The sequence below is a fragment of the Castanea sativa genome, chromosome 6 (assembly GCF_040712315.1).
Source record: "Castanea sativa cultivar Marrone di Chiusa Pesio chromosome 6, ASM4071231v1".
Classification (NCBI taxonomy): domain Eukaryota; kingdom Viridiplantae; phylum Streptophyta; class Magnoliopsida; order Fagales; family Fagaceae; genus Castanea; species Castanea sativa.
Genome location: NC_134018.1, coordinates 2,940,210 through 2,960,862, shown reverse-complemented (window position 1 = coordinate 2,960,862; position 20,653 = coordinate 2,940,210). Strand labels below are relative to the sequence as shown.

Genomic DNA, 20,653 nt, shown 5'->3' with positions numbered 1-20,653 from the left:
TTTCCTTGAGAAAGCGTGTGAAGGCTTTTATCTTTCAATCATGGTAGAATGTTGGACAGTGTTCCAATGTTAGGGGGAATGCTTCCACATTGTTCGTTGCTATGGACAAAACCGATTGGTTAACAGGAGTGAATGTACTAATAAACTTCTGCCAGTGAGTTTCAACTTGCTATAGACTTTTTAATCCATGTTCTTTATCAGCTAAATTAATCAAAACTATTTTTACAATATTAGATTTCGTAAAGTTCCTTTACTTATATCAGATGGTGATCCTATTATCCCCCAATGCTTCATTTTGTATGGTTAACCCCTCCCCCACCCCCCCACCCACAAAAAAAAATAAAAAAAATAAAAAAGAAGAGGCTCATAATTCTAAAATCATAACATTTTTGTTTTGCAAAATTAAAAATTATTTCATCCTCCAACATAATTTTTTGTGATACTACAAGCAATGGTGCCATCACACTTAAAAATATTGTAGTTAAAGAACCACTACAACTTTATTAACTTCTTGTTTTTTTTTTGAGAAATTTATTAACTTCCTGTTAATTGATATTCTGGCTGTGGCACATCTTAAGAGACCAAAAAAATTCTAGTTTTATTATTATTATTATTATTATTATTATTTATGAATGAGTTAAATTTATTGAAACAAGATCACAGTACAAGAGGTTCAATGTAAGCAGCAAAACCTTAAACGACGAAATCTTTTAGGGGAAATATAGTCTATCAACATCCAAGTTAGGATTCCACCAAAAATCAGGTTTTAAGATATCAAAGTCTTTTGTTGGAGACACTCATTAGTAACTAAATTCATAATGTTTAATACTAATTGAACCTTTATTAATTTTGTTGTTTAGAAGTGGACTAACGTTTTTATCATTATGAATGAATGGTGCATATGGTAAAAAAACTTCTAGTTTTTCTTTTCTCAGATAAATGAGTAAAATTTATTGAAACAAGAAACACCATACAAGAAGTTCAAAAAGAAGCAACAAAAGCTGAATTTATACATCAAATTAATAACACCTACTAAGCATCAAAACAGAATCTGCAACAAACTGGGCAACAACACTACAGCAGCACAGGAAACTACACAAAGCCAAAGTGGCCGCACCACACCATATACAAACATCTTAGTCTTTGAAAATAGTCGAGGACACTCCATAATTTGAACAAGAAGCCTGTTCAATACAGTTTTTTTTTTTTTCGATGAATAAAGAAAACATATACATATAGTTACTCTTTCACAAATTATACGCAACTGACATTTTATAGAATTTTAGCTATATCAAGGTCATTACATGCAGTCATACCAATGAAACACTTAATATACTTAAACCACTCTAAAGACAACAAACACAATTCAACTAAAACATCACTCTTTTGCGTAGCATAAGTTTAGGAGGTTCATATGCTTGATATAGAAAATATTACACATTATAATAATCTTGATACTGAAACAATTACACATTACAACAGTACAATGACAAAGGTAACAATGAATGGGAGAAAACTGCTACTTATGTTCCGGTTCGTTGAGAAAAGAGCAGTGTCTTGTTTGATTAGGCACTTGAAAATCCTCAAAACATTGGCAGTTGAAGCTAAGCCTAACAGTATTAACAAGAGCAATATAAATAAAAAGTTAAATGTATTTAAAAAAAAAATACAAAAAAGAAAACTGTCTATAATGTGTGAAAGGGGGAAATTCAGGCTTACCAACTATAATTCGTAAGCAAGTAAAACTTTAGCACTCAAACATCTTTCCAGCCCCCTATAAGCAAACTTGGTAATGTGAATACTAACATTAGTAAAATAGTTGTCTACAAATTAGATATTTGAACAATGATATCTATAAATTTTTTGATTAGTTTCAACTTTCAAGCTAATTAATCAATCAATCAATATATATATATATATATATATATATATATATATATATATATATATAAACAAAAACCTCATGTGGAAGAGAATAAGATTCTTTCATGTGGCACTCTCTATGAAAAAAATTGAAATACACTTAAGCCACATCAGAGATAAAAACAAATTAAAAAAAAATAAGGACTCTTTATTTTCTTTGGTTCAATGTTTCAAGACTACTTTTATTACTTTTTTATTCAATTTTTTAAGACTATCATTTGTTTCATTTGGTTCAATGTTTCAAGACTTTCTCTCTCTCATACACAAAAAACTCTTTGCATTTCCATTCACCATTTTCACTTCTATTGCTTTATATACACATGCCCATAGCCCTTTATGCCATCTCATCTCAAATACACAAACTATAAACGATGTCATTTACCTATAACCTTTCAACAACACGTGCATAACTCTAACATTTCAATACCCTTCAATCCTAACCTATATGAGTAGGCAACGACCCTAGAATTGCATTTTTTATTCAATTACAGTAGCTTACAGTTTTGATGTTGAAGTTAGATGTTGTGAATTTTGTGAAGGTTATGATTCGCTTTGAGTCTTTGGGTGTTTAGGATTTTGATTTGGGAAAGTCATAAATGTATTTTTTTTTTTTTTTATTACTAAAGAAAAAATAAAGAGAAACGTTCTAATTGATTATTTATGCTTTTTTTTTTTTGTGTTAGAACTCATAATTTGTAGGTTTTTTTTTTTTTTTTACTGATATTTTGTGCGATATGAGCCATAGTGGTAAAATAAAAATTAATAATGATTTCAAAGTATTTTCCGCATTCAGTAAAAAAAAAAGAAAAAAAAAAAAAAAAAAAAGAAGAAGATATGGAAGCCCAACTAAAGACAATTAAATTTTGATAAATAGATGTATTTTTAGCCAATTTCTCTTTGTTTAATAACATTATTTTTAAGTTGATACTTACAAATGATTTCCTTAATTTCATTAAGATACTGAATTGGGTGTTTGAGATTGGGGTCTCCATATTTGGTTGTGAGAATAAAGTGGTTGAAGAAGTGTTTGAGAGATTGCTTAAATTTATGTAATTTTAGGATATAAAAGTATTTTATGCTTTAAATTCTTATTTACAGATTTCAAAATCATTAAATCAGTTTAAAAAAAATCTACTTTTAACAATAAATATTATAATATATTATAGTCTTATAATGTTATAAAATTTTAAAAATAAAAATAAAATACAAATTAAAAAAATCAAATTTCAAAGTGTTCAACAATACTATGGGCAAACATAAATATTATTCACCAAAATAAGTATTATATATAGGTCTTAATCCAAGGGAGTCAATTTCGTATCGAAGGCTGTACCGGTTTAGCCAACGGAACGAAATATTTTGGTACCAGTCAATACTGATGTACCGTTTCGAGATTACCGTTATTTTATAAAGAGTTCAAATTTAGTAATGATGGAATGTAAAACTCTTGTTAGTAAAAGTCAAAGTGCACACAATTTATTAAAAGTATTTATAAATTATAAAACATCTCATTTAAATATCTTTAAAAAAAAAACTCATTTAAATATCTTTGATCCTTAAGTTTGAGTTAAAATGTTATCTTTTAAAATTCATTATACATTGATATTATTATTAATAATAAAAAAAAAATTTGGATGACACATGGTAGTAGGTTTTCTTATTTATTTATTATTATTATAATAAATTCATTAGATATTAATATATTTGTTGTACCATAGTTGAAGTTAAAAATAAAAGACATAAACTAAAAATAAATAAAATACTTAATAAAAGGAAGTTAAGTTTGAATTCATCTTCCCGAGACTAGATGTTAGACACACAAAACAATAAAAAAAATATAAAATTATTTTATTCAAATAAATTAATAATAAAGGGGCTGAAGTTGGAACTTGGAACTTATTAGTAGTAAAAGTTGGGTAAAGCTGTCGAGCACATAAACAAAAAGGACAAAACAAGAGAAATTGAAAAGCCAAACTAAAAAAAAAAGAAAGCCAAGAAAGAGGTTCTGGGTTATTTAGTGAAGAAGATGAAGAAGTGGGAGGAGAAGGAGATCAGCGAAATGGGACTCCAGCAATGTGGCGATGATTTTCTGGCAACGACAGCAGCATAGTGAGAGACCATAAGTTAATATGTTACTAAAAGAGGGGAGAGAGATATTGGATCTGAAAATTTTTCTTTCTTTCTAATCTGAAAATCATGTTCTGGTCCGGTATGATTTTTCTGGCCAAAATGTGATATTTCATCCTGTATAGCAGAAACAACCCGAAATAACCAATATTTGAACCGAAACGAAACACAAAGTGTTTCGGTACTGTTTTAAGCTTCGATAGGGAAAATACTGGCCGATACGGTACAGTATCGACTCCATTGTCTTAATCTATATCTAAATATATCTAAAAGTTGAAGCATAGCATTTATTGTTGCTATGCTTCAGTTGAGCCATATCAGCATTCACATCATTATTTTTTTTCTTTTCAATTTCCTATAATTGTTTTTAACATTTATTTTTTTTAATATTTACACTTCTCCTATCTTTCTCCCTCCCTGACCAGTATGATAAAATTATATTTTTATATGCTATATTTAAGAATAATATTATATTTTATATATTGCATTTATGATTGTTCTTATAAAATAAAATAAAAAACTAAATTATCCAAATCATGCTATGTAATAGAATAATATTATATTTATATATGCTATATTTAATTCTTGATAACACAATAAGATAAAATTTAACAATCAAAGAGAACAAAAAAAAAAAACAATAAACCAATTTAAAAAATAAAAAATAATAATAATAAATGCCAAATTATCCAAATCATGCTATGTAATAGAATAATATTATATTTTATATATTACATTTATGAATGTTCCTATAATAAATAAAAATACAATTATGAAATACATTGTTATTTATTAAATTAGTTTGAATTGTAAAAAAAAAAATTAATTAAAGTACCATAAAAATAATTATCACATGCAACGCACCGGTTCGCAGCTAGTATACATAAAAATAATTTCAAATGAAACTGTAAAGTAGTCTGTACATCGTGTAGGACATTGTCTAGTTGTCATAATAGAAGCTATTTAGTTAGAAGCAGTAGTATAAGAAAGAGGAAAAAACAAGGAAGGGTGTGGGCACTTTGGTCCTCCATTTATCAAGAGGAAAAAACAACGATATTTATGATCATTTTCTAATGTATTATTTTTGGGTTGAAGCTAGTTAACAAAATGGAGCAGTGGCTTATGAAAAATGGTGCCCGTAATAGTATATGTGAAAGACTTTGGTAATTTACAGTAAATCTAATAGTCTTAACGGATAAGTGAGTGGAGACGTACTTGCAATTTCTTGAAAGTAGTGTGGGCACTTTGGTCCTCCATTAATCAACTTTGTAGACGCTTTAACAATTTTGAATCACCAAGCTTGTACCCAATGTAGTGTTCTCCATGAGTCCTCCAGAAAGTGACAGTGGGAATATGCTTGATTTTCCCAAAATTATGGCCTTCATCTGGTTGCATACTAAGAATGAATTCAGTCTGCATTTCACCAAATTGTAGATATTTGAGGCTTTTTAGATGGTGGATGCCAGAGGGCACCTCCTTCAACTGTGAGCAAGGTCCAATTTCAAGCTTTTCAAGAAGAGGCAAGGCACCTTCATCTATTATCAACTTATTCAATCCTCCCAAATTTTCAAGCCCTAGATGCTTGAGTTTCTGGAAGCCTCCTCCCTCAATATGTAATTGCTCACCTTCGTATGCATCGTAAAGGCAAAGACTCATCAAATTAGGCAGAGTTTGAAGGACCTTTAATGGATCATCCATTAATTTGGACCAGTTCAATTCAATTTTAGCTATACTCCTGAGTTTGGCAATCCATTCTGGCAGCTTTTCTAGTCGTCCATATAGGCCAAGAGTTTGTAGAAGGGGTGGAGGAGAAGAAATTGATTGTAAGTCGAGCACTTCTTCCTCACTTGTTGTCCTAATACTCAATGACTGAAGGTGTCTCATTTTCTCAAGAACTGTGCACAAAACTATCCCACTTTCTCTCTTCAATTCAGTGATCTCTAACTTCCTCAACTCTCCCAAACTTCCCAATTCTCTTATAAGGGCGTTGTTGCAGGCTTTAATCTTAAAAAGCTTTTGTAAGGATTGTAAACACCCAATGCCACTGTGTATCTTTACTGCTTGTGGAAAGTCAAAATTGAATTCAACATCATTGTTTTTAATGTACGCTACAAGATATCGTAGCTTATGGAGCCTACTGATCTCTGTTGGTAGTTCAGACACAAGGGAGCATTTCAAATCCAATGTCTCTAGGTTGTGTAGTTCACCTATGGAGTTTGGAAGCATTTTCACTTTTGTATCTCTTAGGCTTAAATATTTTAGATGCAATAGGTTGCCAACTTCTTTAGGAATGTAATCTATAGGAGCACCTTCACAATCCATTATTTTCATTAACTTGAAGTTTGCAAAACAATTAGAAAGAAAAGAATTAGGCATTTCATGCACCCCCAAAATGAGAATAGAACGAGTTTGAGAATTAGTAATACCATGCAAACGAGTATTCACCTTGTTCTGAATTGAAAGGCGCCGAGCAATTCTCTCAAAATTTGAATAATTCATCATTGAGACCAGATCAAAACTCAATTCTTCTGACCTTGAAAGAATGACCTCATGCATCATATCATGAACTCGACAGCATCGAATTCTCCCAATAAAATCTTCCTTATCCACTTGAACCAAGCTTCTGTGAATAAGCTGGTTTAAGTAGTCTTGTGCAACGTCTTCCAATGTCAACCCTTTCTTTTCTTTAACAAAACCTTCGGCTATCCATAGCCTAGTTAGTCTAGCACAATTAATAGCACAATCCTCTGGAAACATTCCAAAATATAAAAAACAAGCTTTGAGGTTGTAAGGTAGATCATGATAACTGAAGGATAGAATTCTAGTGATACTTCTAAGACGTGAATTAGTCTCGAACTCTGAACTAAGACTATCAAGAACTTTGCTCCATTCAGAGACTACCTTGGCTTTGGTTGAAAAAATACCACCTATAGTCACAATTGCTAATGGTAACCCTCCACATCTCTTAACTATGCCATGAGAAAACTCAACAAAATCTGGAGGACATTGCCCCCCTTCACATTGGAACACCTTCTTACAGAAGAGCTCAAAGGCTTTTTCAAAGGGTAGAGATGACAATTTGTACACATAATAGTCTGGTGATTCATTGCTAGATGGAGCAACATCCTCATTTCGAGTTGTGATTATTATTCTATTGCCTTTGTCATTCCTCGGGAAAACACATTTTATATGATCCCAAAATCTTGTATCCCATATATCATCAAAAATTACTAAAGAACTTTGTTCACATAAATAATTCTTCAATTCTTCAATTAGTGATGACACTTTCATTGTGTCAATTTCCCTAGGAGCAAACTCCTTCCTTGCCTTGTAGAATTGCTTAATCATATCCCTTAATAGCTCATCCATCTTGTATGATTGAGACACGGTGATCCAAGCACGACAATCAAAGTGTGCTATCACCTTATCATTGTCGTATACTTTCTTGATAAGAGTGGTCTTGCCAAGGCCACCAATGCCAACTACTGAAAACACCATGCGATTAGATGGTCCTTCTATTAGCCAGTTTATCAATTTGTCTCTATGAGACTCAATGCCCACAACCTCAGATTCCTCAATGAAAAGGGATGCCATGCGAAGATCATGCCATGTATCACTTATAGCATCACTGTTGGATGTGCCTTGCTCAATGGCAATAAAGCCATATCTTTCACCCCTCTTTCTGATGTCTTCGAGTATCTTGTTGATACTTTGAATCTCAGAAGCTGTCGCATGCTGAGCTTTTAGGTTTATGGTAATGTGAAAAATCTTCTTGAGGAAATATAAGCATTGCTTTTGCCTGTTTGGTTGTTTTGCAAAATGAAGAATGAATTTATCAATGACATCTTCTATGTGATAAGCTTCTTCCCTCACCTGTTTTACCCATGTCTTTGCTACATTGCTCATGCCATCCTTCTCAGCCCTTATGTCGGCATCCTTGAGAAAAGACTGAATCATTTCCATTTCACGTGTAAGGCTTGTAACTTCTTCATGGACACCCTTGAGCAATTTCGCTTCTTGGACTAACAACGAGATCAAATTTTGTATAACTAGGCCTACTGCACTTTCTGCCATTTTTCCTTCTTTCTTGAATCACTGGCCATAGTTAAGTTGAAATAAACCAATAAGTTACCAAATGTAAATTAAATAAAATTCAACTGTAAATGAAAGGAAAAAAAAAGAAAAAGAAAAAAAAGAAGGTTTTATTTCACAATATTACCTTGTAAGCAGGAAGGTCAAGGTCCTTGCTCTCCTGAATAACTCTCCGAATTTGGTGCAAGCCCACAAGTGCAATAGAATCAAAGAATTGTTGCCTCAAACTAGCAACCTACTTTTATAACAATAAGTCAATACAAAACACAAATACTGCACACAAAAATATATGTCACATGATTTATGAGTGTAGTAAGCTAATTGGCCCAGCTTTATGTATGCTTTGAACTGAAACCCAAATTCTTTGTAGTGGGAAAATAAATGTATATCGTTATTTTAAAGTTGTGATTTACAACTATTTTGTGTTGGCTTTAATTCCGTGCCATAATTCCGTGTCAATTTTTATTGTAATTCTGTTTAATCTTTGATACCCTGTACTTTATGTGGGATTTTATTGTAAGAGTTGTGTGATAGAGAGAGAGTGTGTGAAGACTCAAGCTTTTGAAAGCAGAAGATTTATCGCAGGTAGCTCGCGACTAGCCATCCCGCAAAGTGATGCATGTGCCCTACACATGACTAGAATGCGAAGAGTCATGACAAATGGTGACAGCTGATTTTCGCGAGTGTCTCACGAGTAAGGCCTTCCCGCGAGATACTCGCAAAATAGTCTGTTTTGCTATTTTGTCCTATCTGCTCCACTACATTCTCAATCACACTATATATATCATCATTACCCACATTGAGTAGAGAGATTTTCAGAAGAAAAAACACCATCAACCCTTGAGAGTGTGAGATTGTCATACCCACAATTCTACACACCATCCATTGTGATTTTCCTCTACTCTTACCTCTCCATTTCTAAATCCTTGAAAGGTTGATAGCCCAAACACTTATCACACCCATACTGAGTGTCCAGTGTGTTTTGGTGCTACTGGGAAGCATTGGAAGAAGCCAAGCTTTGGCGGATGCAATCAGGCGCATTGCGAGATCTGGAAGCCTTGTTGGAGTAAGAGCTTAGAGGGCTTAGGTGCATTGGGTAGACTAGGCTTGGAGGGTCTTTTGCTATTCGTGTATCCCAACTTATTGTCTAATTAATCGATTTACTGCTGGAAGGGCGACAAAGAGGTTTTTCGCCGAGTTCTTCGGTTTTCTCTTTGATAACACATCGGGGTGTTATCTTGTATTTGCATCTCTCTTCTCTACTCTTTTAGCTTTCATTTTACTGTTGTGTTTTGTTGCATATGGCTTAGAGTAGTTGTTTTGTTTGTTCGATCGCATTTACTCTATTCTGCACTTAATATAAGTTAGAGTAAAATCAACCGAACCGTAATTTATTATTTTGGGGTCTAAACAGCTCTTGTATTTTTAACACAATCCCGAGCTTTCAGTTATAAACAGTACTTTCAAGAAATCTTTTCTTTCTCTTCTTTTTTTTTTTGAGAAAATTCTCATATTAGTTTTTTTTTAGAGATAATTACAACATGTTGCTAACCCCGCAACTCAAACCCTTTCCCCCTAGACTCTCAAGCACTTTGTGCATGGGAAGATGTCAATTCAGCTACAAGGCCTTTGACTTCTCATATTAGTTTAGATGTTAATTAGTGGGACCAAAATGAACCTAGCTTCTTTTTAAGGATAAGTTAATGGTAACAAAAAAATTTATTACAAAAATAAATTTAAAAAAATTGACAAAAAACCAAACATCATCAGCCCAATTTACCCGATATTGACAAAAAAATTTCCAAAAAGAATGAAATACTAGTTTGCTGTGACTTCTTATACACCTTAGGGTTATGTACCAAGCTCCTTCTAGATCTACATATGTGGATTGAAGAACTCTATATCATACAACAACAATCAAGTTGTTATGTAGTTATTCACGTACTAGAATCCATCTAAAGAGAAGTCTCTACAAGAGCAAGTCCAATTGGGTATTGGAGCTCATACTAATATAGGTTAGTAAGTTCAACTGTATGTTGATATTTTGGGATAGGCTAGTGGTGTAAGATTTCATATACTTGTAACCACTTGATTTTTTATTAGTGGATTCATCAAGAGTGGTGATTTAAAATTCATCCAATGAGATTTTTGTTTGCGAAGATTTTTCACATTGTGATCAAATCGCTGTGTCAAATATATTTTCCATGGCATCTTATTTAGTTTGGTGATTTGATTGTGCCTCCACTAATGTGTATGTAATTTGAATAATTAATCAACTTGGGTAATTGAATTAATTAACTGTGGTCAATTTATTAACGCAACAAGTTTGATATATACATACATACATATATATATATATATATATAGATTCTTTCTAAAAAAATGAAAAGAATGATTAATAATATATACACATGAATATAAAACTATATTTAATAGATGTATCCTATCAAAACTGTCCTATTTTTTCCAAAAATTGTTATGTCGCAGTTTCGTAAAATGTACCTGTACTCCGTGCTTCTTAGACCTATTCATACATTATAGAAAGTAGATTTTCCTTACAACCATAGATTGCGGTAAGATTTTGTAAGTGTGACGTGGACAAGCTTGGAACAGAGTTTGCAATTCACAAAGCTAGGCGAACAAATTCCATTAATTACCGATAATAAAAAATAAAAAATAAAAATCTGGGAGTTCATTTTGGTGGTGAGAATGTGTAGAGAAGTGCGTTATTGATTAGGAACTTGAGTTTGGCACTTTGGTTGTTTATAGGGAATATATGTCTTATATATTTATCCTTTAAAATTTTAAAATAACAGCAAAGTGGGAGAAAGTTAGAATTTGAATTATTTGAGAAAATTTGCTTTAAAATATAATTCAAAATGAGGAAATTTGCTTAAAGATAAGGGTGACTCTTATAGATGAAAAGATAATGAATTGTCACTTGAGATGGCTTGACTTAATATATAACCAATTGTCTCAAAAGTTGAAAAAGTTAGAAAATTATGAATTTATTGTTTAATGTAACATGACCATGTTAAGTTTGATTTCGGCAGTAAAAGTGGCTTGATCGGAAGTGAGGTAATAACCACAAACTCACTTAGACCTACTGCAAGCACTATAAGCTTCATTCATTGTCCCCCATGCATATAACATCAAAGCCTTCTCTCAAGATTTCTCTTCCATTTGTGATAAAAATTAAAATTCCCAATGGCAGAAGGAATCATATCAATCACACTTACAAGAGACGGCTAAGAGCCATTGTCTTCAACTATTAAAAACCCATGCCCATGTATACCGAACAAATGAAGTTTCATAGTGTCAACCCCCAAATCCAAATAATACAAGTTAAGATAACTGTATAACACATCTTTAGTATTTCCAAATAATACCATAAATCCATGAAATCCATTATGAAAGAAATTCAAAGATGCTTATCTTTTTCCATGCCAAATACTCATGCATTTCCCCATATGCAATATTAAACATGATGCGCTTTTCATATATAAGCATATATAGTAGGGTCACAACACAACACTTTTTAGGAAATCATAGTTCCACAAATAATTTTTCAAAATGTGTTTAACCCAAAAAACAACATTTATGCAACATGGTTATTTTTAAAAAAATCTCATTAAGAAGCCACTTACCTAAGAAGTAAAATCAAAATCTACCTCAATCGGGCATTGCATTCAACCTATCAAGTTATTAGATCCATCACCAAGTACCTTGGAACCTAGAAACACAAGTATCAAGCCTATTAATAACAAGACCTACTACAAATTACACTATCAAATTTGTCTCCATAAATCAGAAAGGATCCCCTCAAAAATAAAACCTAAGGCCCTAAAGCCTAGCTTGACCATCCCAAGATAGGTACCCCTACCCAAATGGGAATCAAACAAGCATACAAGAAACTCATAGGGCTATAACACAACCAAAGCCTTTAATTTCCTACCACAAACAATGTGCATTTACCAACTTGATACATAGCATGTTCCTATCAAACCATGATAAAATTAGTCAAAGTAAAACATTTAGTGTCAGCTCTTCCTATCAACATGTTCATATGAACTTACAAGCTAAACCACATAACAAAAGCTTGGAGTAAATTCCTTCAAGTCTCAACATTCTAATCATACTTTCAAATTAATTTTGCAAAGGATCAGCTCTTTTTATATTATCCATTTGGTCCACTTAGTGTTATTCAAAAAGCTTGAAATTGAATAGGGAGAAGCCCTTATAAGTCATATGTACTACCAAAATTTCGGCTCAAAATTATTTTACGATGATTTATTAAAAATCACAATGCAGCTTACTCAAATCTATCAGGGATAGATTTAGTGAGCATTTGGGAAGCGCGTTTTGCGCTTCCCACGTCCGCATTTCTTGCTTTTCTTTTTCTTTTTTCTTCAACTGAGCACGTCTTGCACTGTTCATTGTTCATGAACAGTGCATTTAGGCATGTGAATAGTAACTTTATTATTATTATTTTTATTGTTTTTAGTTTTTAGTTTTCAGTAAAATAAACGGTATCCAAACAGACCCTTAGAGTCCCAAAAGAAAATTAGTATAATTTTAATACTATGCCAAAAGCTTTGAGACTTGATTAACCTTAAAACTACATGTGTTAGCATATATTAAAAACTAGGAATTCAACTCATAACCTCATATAATAGTCATCACAGCACAAGTCAAGAATTTCAATCTCACGACTCATATGCAATTTACCAACCACTTGGCATGCAACAAACACATGCCCACATTCACATATGTTAAAGTCATTCAACGCAAAGGAAACAATATAAAATCAACTCATGCAACAACAAAATCCATATGGTTGCTCTAGGAAACCAACCCTCAAATACCCATAGTAAAAGCTAAATCATCCCACCAAAACAAAAACCCACCAATGAACTGAAATTTTCGGATTTAAACAAAGCACTTGCTACCCAAATCCTCGTAACCCTCTAATCTTCCATTACTCACCAAACCCATCAAGTATATACCATAAACATCATAAAATAACAAAACCCAAAGAATTTCATAGAAGAAATTGAGAGAAAATTTAGATTTTTACCTTGGGTCTCTTGCACTTCAAAATCTCATGGAATTTTAGCTACTAGGAAAATCAATGGAGACATAATCCTCCCTAACAAAGAGATTTCAACAAGAGAGGAGGAAAGAAATAAGGAAGGAGATGGGAGCTTTGAGGTTCGATCATCATTGGGGAAGAAGAAAAGTAAGGGTATTTTGGAGGAGAATCATGAGAAAGATTGTGACTACTTATGTTTTTTCGTAATAGAGAGTCCAAAAGTGCTATGATATTACTGCCAGGATGATTTCACATTTTTGACAGCTATATATGGACATAAATTAATTGCTAAAATTTTCTCCACTAGGGTGTCACGTCAAACTAATAGCTTATCCACCTTATCTCTCTCCTCTTTTTCTTTTCTTTTTTAACCGAGAAAGCTATATTTATCTTTGGATTTTTCTAAAAAATGAATTTTCTGATTTTGATTTTTTTGTTGTTTTTTTTTTCTTTTTATTAAAGTTGTAAAAGGCCTTATAGCTGAATTGACACATCTCCATGTACAAAGTGTTTGAAGGTCTAGAAAGGAAAGGGTTCGAATTGCAGAGTTAGCAACATGTTGTAATTATTTCTCAAAAAAAAAAATTGCTTTTAGGATTTTCCAAAGTTTTAAAAATTTTCAAAGAACTGAAAATTAGATTGGTTATCTGTTTTATGGTTCGACAGGAGCCAAATCAGTGGTCGAATCAATGACGTTATAAATAATGTAATTAATAATTTTTAAATTATAGAAATATAAAGTGTTGAGTTATGTGTATATTTAACTTTGATAATGTTAATAAGTTTTTATAATTTTAATAATGCTAATAATTTTACACAAAGTGTTGAGTTATGCTTTTATAATATTATTTAAATATTAAAAGTAATCTACTGTATGTTCACAAATATTGTTAGAAGCCTCCATGATAATAGTATATAAGTTGTGAAGTATGATAACACTATATTGGGATCTACCAGTGTAGCACGTGTCTAAGAAATAAGAACATTTTAAATGAGAAGGCATATTGACAAGTGGATCATTTAATGATTGAACGGTGAGGATTAAATCATCTGATATTGCTAGGGTTTGTTCATAAATATAAAAGCAACACTTAGTGCTGCCACTGCCAGATTATATTTTCACCATTTATTAGAGCATCTTCCATTTCCAGAGGCCACTAAACTCGCAAAAGCCAAATCAGTCCTCTATTAAGAAATGTTGCCGGTATATATATTTGCTCTTCCATTTCCAAAGGCCACTTCATCCTCTGTAATATAGATCAAGTCCTGCATTTTGTTTGGTTCGCCCTCTCTCTCTCTCATGATGTAACTGGCGTTGTACTTTAATGTTTTATTTTGTGATGTGCACAAAGACTTTGCCCAACCGTTCCAAAAGCCGGTTAAAATGGAACGGTTCTCGGTTTTATCGATCAAACCAGCAGTTTCCAGTTAAAGCTGGTTTTTCTTTCATTTTCGGCCAAAATGGGAAATTAGCAATAATTTCTAAACAATATAATTAGCAGTTAATGTTATCAAACTATATTTTTTACTAACATCTCGAATCTAAGAGACTCGATTTTGGGCCTAAAAATCGAGTCTTTGAAGGTCGATTTTCAAAGTCTGCTCACGTTTGATGTGACATTTTTTCACGTGACATCTACCTAGAAATTGAGTCTCTAAGACTCGATTTATAAGCCAAAAAAAATTTAAGTCTGTCTCTCATGTACTAACCATTCCCAAAAATACCAAAAATACCAAAAAAAACACAACACCTTCACTGTCGGCCCACCAACCACAACCACAAACCCCAGCAGCTGAAAAAAAAATTAAAAAAAAAAAAAAAACACAATCCAATGCCTACATAGCACCACTAACATAGCACAGCCACCGCCAATACAACACCACCAACAAACCCACAGCCACCACAAAACAAACCCACAGCCACCACAAAACAAACCCACATAACACCACAAAACAAACTCATAGCCACAAATCACGAATCGGACCCACAAATCACAAATCAAACCCACGCCACCGAAACCCATGCCGATCAAACCCATAACCTCGAAACCCACGCCAATCAAGCCCATGACGCCGAAACCCACGCCGATCAAACCCACAACGCGAAACCCACGCTGATCAAACCCAGCACGCCGAAACCCACGCCGATCAAATCACAAATCAAACCCAAACACCGAAACTATACATCGATCTCAACCCTGAAACTGATGCATACCGATCTCAACCCCACCGCATGCCCACACCGCACGCTGAGAGAGATGTGAGAAAGGAAAGAGATGGAGAAGCAGAAAGGCGACAAAGGAAAGAGTTGCATGAGTGAGAGAGAAAGGAGAGAACAAAACAAAGAGTGGGGAGAGAGGAAGAGAAGGGTTTGGGGCGTGGTTGGTGCTGACTTAAAATTTTTGTGGCTTATAAATCGAGCCTTAGAGACTCGATTTCCGCGTGGACACCACTTGAAAAAAATGCCACATCAGACATGGTTAGACTATAAAAATCGACCCTTAAACATTCAATTTTTAAGCCCAAAATTGAGTCTCTTAGACTCAAGATGTTAGTAAAAAATATAGTTTGGTAATAGTAACTACTAATTATATTGTTTAGAAATTATTGCTAATTTCCCATTTTGGCCTTCATTTTCTGTTATTAATGACAACGGACCGAATTAGTGTCTGGTTCACGGTTAAACTGGTTGAACCGGCCGGTCCGGTTTGATCTTTAAAACTATGGTTTTTGGTTTTTTTGGCCGATAAGTTGCATTTAGCTCACAGTTCACATTACAAGAATATTACTTTATTTTTTGCATAAGCAAAAATATTACTTTTACATCTTTAAAAAAGTAACAATCTTAGAATTTTCTTCTACTTTTACATCTTAAAAAAAGTAACAATCTTAGAATTTTTTTTTAGAAGTTTGAACTCTGAAGTGAGAGGAAGAGAGAGAAGAGAATAAGAAATTATAAATTTTTTACATCTTCATAAACAATAAGGTTGCAAATATGCAATCTTACTATAGCTGAAATGTAAAACTTTTTGGTTTTGCATACCCGAATGTGGAAGGAATTTAAGGGTTTAGTTGGTAAAATAGCAACTCGGGGATTTTTACACCCCCAATGCTAGTGCTTTTATGAACTCCCAAATGAAGCCTTAGTTCTCGTTTAGAAGGAGAGAATGGAAAGAAAAGAAAATAATAATTTTAGAATATTCGTTCTTTCCCTTGTTTGAGAGTTTTAATGAAGAGAATAGAAAGTTCATTCTCCTTATTTAAGAGTTTAAGCCCTTGTTTGGGAGGAGAGAATGGAATGGAATTGAAAAGAATGAAAAAAAAAAAATTTAGAATATTCTTTGCTTATCTTGTTTGGGAGTTTAAGTGAGAGGGAATAAAATTGGTAGGAAGAACATGCATTCCTCTATATTCCCTTAAAATCTCAAATTTTCATTCTCCCTGAAATTAGGTGAAATGGGAAAGAATGAAATTAGATTTAATGAATTTTTTACTAAAACTCTCAAAATACCCAAATATATTCAACATTTTATTTTAAAATAGCGGCCAAATAGTAATATTGTCATAAAATGATTCCATTGCATTCCTTCTCTATTATTCCCAAACAAGATTACTTACATTTCATTCATTTCCATTCCTTTATTTAAAAACATCCAATCAAAGTTACTTAATTCCATTTCATTTCATTCTTTTCCATTCGTTTTCCTTGCTTAAATATATTTCATTCCATTTCTTTTCATTCTCTTATAATCATTTATTTCCATTCTATTCCCTTATGAACTCCCAAACGAAACTTTAGAGTTTTCTTGTATTTGATACTTGGGGATGAATGCACAGGCTCATCCACGTATGTATTGTTTTAAGGACAAAATTTAGCTACAAAATTAGTTGTAGCCTTAAGCTATAATTTTACTCAATAAAATAAAAATTATTACATATTTTGAAATTTTAATCGTTGAATTGTATGTTTTTTATATTCTTAATACACATGTCAAATTTTGTGTCAATCGGATATTATTTACTATATGATCTATAAGCTTATATTTTATGCATAATTTTAAACTACAAAAATTTGCAATTTAAACAATTTATTGATAACATAGCTATTAATCTTTAATTTTCTAGAAATTTTGCAAACATGAAGGATATAAGAAGAAGATATAATCCAATGGTAAATTTATCAAAATTCACCTCCAATAAAAAAAATTAAGTAAGGTTGTAGTTTAAAGTTACAACTAATTTTGTAACTAAACTTTATACTTGATTTAATTTTTAAAAAAAATAATCCTTCTGATTTTATACCAGGTGTTGTTCGTCTCTCTCTCTCTCTCTCTCTCTCCTCACTATAACTCATTTCTCTCTGGGAAGGATGACCGGCGACCACCACCCAGCTATTGTGGAGCCCAACCACCCACCATCACGTTCAATCACCGCTGTCTCCACTCTCTAGTCCACTATCTATCTTCTCTGGCCCCCAACACCCCGAGGCAGAACAGCGCCACTTGAATGGCTGCCTTAGTCCCACCACTAAGCGAATCCTACCACAGGCCCAGCTGTGGCAGAGGGTGTGCCTGCCTTTTCAGTTGTCATTATTGGCCTCACCAGGTCTATCTCTATCTCTCTTCTAATTTTTTTTGGACTCTATGTTCTGTAATTTTTTCCCCTTTACAATAGTTATTCATCGTATGAGAAGAGAACAAAAGCCAACCCTTCAAAGTGTTCGACAAAATGCTTGAACCAAAATGAAAAAAAGGGGCTTTGGCTTGGAGGCATGGATTATAAAGATAGTGTTGACATTAAGTACCGTCTAAGTTTTATTGTATATTTGTGGTCAAATGTTTGTATAATCAAATCTTTTGTATAGCAACCAAAATTAGGTCACCTTGATTTCACCTTCTAATTCGATGTTTGACTATTTTGTTTCTCTGAAGCTTTGATTTGTTTGTCTGTCTCTACCAATTGCCCCTCTCAAAAATATTGCTTTATTATTTTGGCGTGGACTTAATTAACGAGACTCTATGTTACATGCACAAAAATTGTTTGATAAAATTCCTGACTGTTTTGTTCCTTTTCTTTGATTTAAATCTTGTACCATGTCCATTTTGTAGGTCTAATACGTGGAGATGGTCTTCCTACACAGTATATACATGGTCTGGCAGTATCTAAAATGTCCATTTAGCACATGGTTTTCTTCCTTCTTCCAGATTGTGGCAATTTATTGTAGATTTTCTTTTTGTTTATGTGTGATGTACAGTACTTATTGTGGAACTGTTTTCTTGGTTTTAATCCTTATTTGAAAGTAGGATCATAGTCAAGAAAAGCTAAGATTTACTTAATTTTCCATCATTTTGTTTTGGTAAGGCTTTTCTTTTCTCCCTTTTGTTTAGTATATAGACACTTATTAGCTTGAATTCGAGCTTGACTCGCATTACTAATCAATCATAGAATACACGACAGAGCATGCTCAATGTTAGGTGAAAGCTATGTTATTCTATTGAGTTTAAGGTTCTTGGTCTCAAGCTCTTAAAAGCTTTCTTTGAATTGTCTATATAAAATGCTTTTGTAAAATATGTTACTATCTAATTTTATAAAGATCATTTTTCTACCATTGAGTTGGCTTATCAGACTTTGAATATAACTGTTGGGATGGCTTGCAAGGCCAAGAAAGCTGTGAATTATGGACACAAATATGAGCTATGAAGAACATTAGAAGTAATACAATGCTTGAGTGGGTTACCTTAGAGATCTCATATTTAGTAAGAAGAAGAGTACTAATTTTGAGAAAATTTGAGGATAAAAGAAAAAAAATGATGAGGTGTTTGGCTGCTGTGACTGTGATTTACTTATTTGTTTCCATTGAGGATTGTCCAATATATTTTCGAAGAAAGAAAGCATAGAAAAGACAAAGACATGCTGAATGTTAAGAGAGTTCAAGTGAGGTTTGACTTGACATGTGTTGTAAAACAGGTGGTGAAAGATTAGGTTTTTTTAGTAGGATTTCCAAATGCTTCTTGCATGTTTATAAAGCCAGCCAAGGCGGTGAAGGAAATTTTTTAATTATTCAAGTAGAAAGTAATTGAACTAATAAATGGGTGTAAATTTTGAATGGAGTTTCAATGTGAAGAAGGTAGATATGTAGTTGGGTATTACGATAATGATGAAGGTGGTCGCAACAATGTTCCCTCATCAAGTAGTTTTTTTCATCCTTATGGTTGCAGTTTATACTCAAAGCAATGCTCTTTTTACTTTAGTTTCAAATTTTTAGTTGATGGTTTCAATGTTTCATATACTTCCATGGCCTGAAGAATACTTCTTTAATGATAATAGTTTGGTAGCTTTCCAAAGAAAGATTAGTGGTGCTGACATTGTAGATTTGTGTTTTGGGTTTTTGGGTTTCTGTCTCTAAGCCATAACTTTTAAGGCCGAGAATTGACATGTTTGGGTTTGGGCTAGGCTGGATTGATGATCTTCGAAGAGTGGGGGCCAAGATTTTTGAAAGAGAGGGCCCAAATATATGCATATTATTTTTGGCCTGAAAATATACCTATATTTGTATTTTTCTTTTCTTACGATCGGGGACCCTAGCCCCTCTAGGCCCCCACCTGGTTCCGTACATGGCCACGAGCACTAGCTTGGCCAGCTCCCCAGAATGGATAACCCACATCTGTGATCTCCCCATAGTTCAATGTATTGGTACTACAACTTGAGTACCGTTCATCAGAGTAGTGCATAAAGACACAGGAATCTCCACGAAAGCAAATGATGTGAGTACGTGACAAACAAAGAAACAAGAACAGCAGCAGACCATGAGGGGGGGAAAAAAAAAACACTAAGAGTTCATTCTGGTGGTAAAAATGTGTAGAGAAGTGTGTTATTGATTAGGGACTTGAGTTTGGTACTTCGATTGTTTATCTATTAAAATAACAGCAAAGTGGAAGAAGGTTAAAATTAGAATTATTTGAACTCAATATCTAGCCTTGCCCATTACAAGTGATGCTATACTAAGGTAGTGAGGTGCCCACAAAATTGAGTAAGGAAGAATTTTGAAGGTAACAATTAATGATACAATAAGCCGAAAGATGTAAAAGAAAAAAAAATCCATTGTCTTGGTGGTTTTGATCATTTTTAAATCAGATTATTATAAGAAACTATGTGATTCCGGCTCAAGTTCTTTACTAACATTTCAAGATAATCAGTAACAAAATGGGCTTGATTCCCATGCTAAGAACAAATAAAATAGAATAAACTCATTTCAAGGTAGTCCTAATAAAAGGCATCAAAACATGCTATTTAAATTGCACTTTTGCTCTTTAAATCGTACTTCGTTTTCTTCTTTAGTAGACAAAGCAACAATTTCAGCCTGAACATAAATGTTTGATAGTTATTCTCCACATAAAGTACTTGTCTAAACATAAATTG

General features: G+C 33.0%; 1 protein-coding gene across 3 annotated transcripts; it reads right to left on the bottom strand.

Annotated features, from left to right (window-relative positions):
* Nucleotides 1–1,301: 1,301 nt before the first annotated feature.
* On the bottom strand, nt 1,302–13,408 carry LOC142641310 (disease resistance protein RPM1-like). Of its 3 annotated transcripts, none has more exons than XR_012845370.1 (6): nt 13,220–13,408; nt 11,790–11,875; nt 8,270–8,377; nt 5,266–8,145; nt 1,720–1,785; nt 1,302–1,610 (listed from the first exon to the last, which is right to left on the bottom strand). XR_012845370.1 is itself a non-coding variant. In XM_075815716.1 (5 exons), exon 4 carries the CDS (start codon nt 8,122–8,124, stop codon nt 5,311–5,313), a length of 2,814 nt encoding a protein of 937 aa, XP_075671831.1. In that variant the 5' UTR covers nt 8,125–8,145; nt 8,270–8,377; nt 11,790–11,875; nt 13,220–13,408; the 3' UTR covers nt 1,302–1,610; nt 5,266–5,310. The 3 variants fall into 3 exon arrangements, 1 of the variants encoding a protein (XP_075671831.1); XR_012845369.1 differs by having other exon boundaries at nt 1,720–1,774; XM_075815716.1 differs by lacking the exon at nt 1,720–1,785.
* Nucleotides 13,409–20,653: the final 7,245 nt, after the last annotated feature.

Bases quoted from the DNA above. Each gene is read 5' to 3' on its own strand.
- LOC142641310 (XM_075815716.1), bottom strand. From the start codon at position 8,124: ATGGCAGAAAGTGCAGTAGGCCTAGTTATACAAAATTTGATCTCGTTG.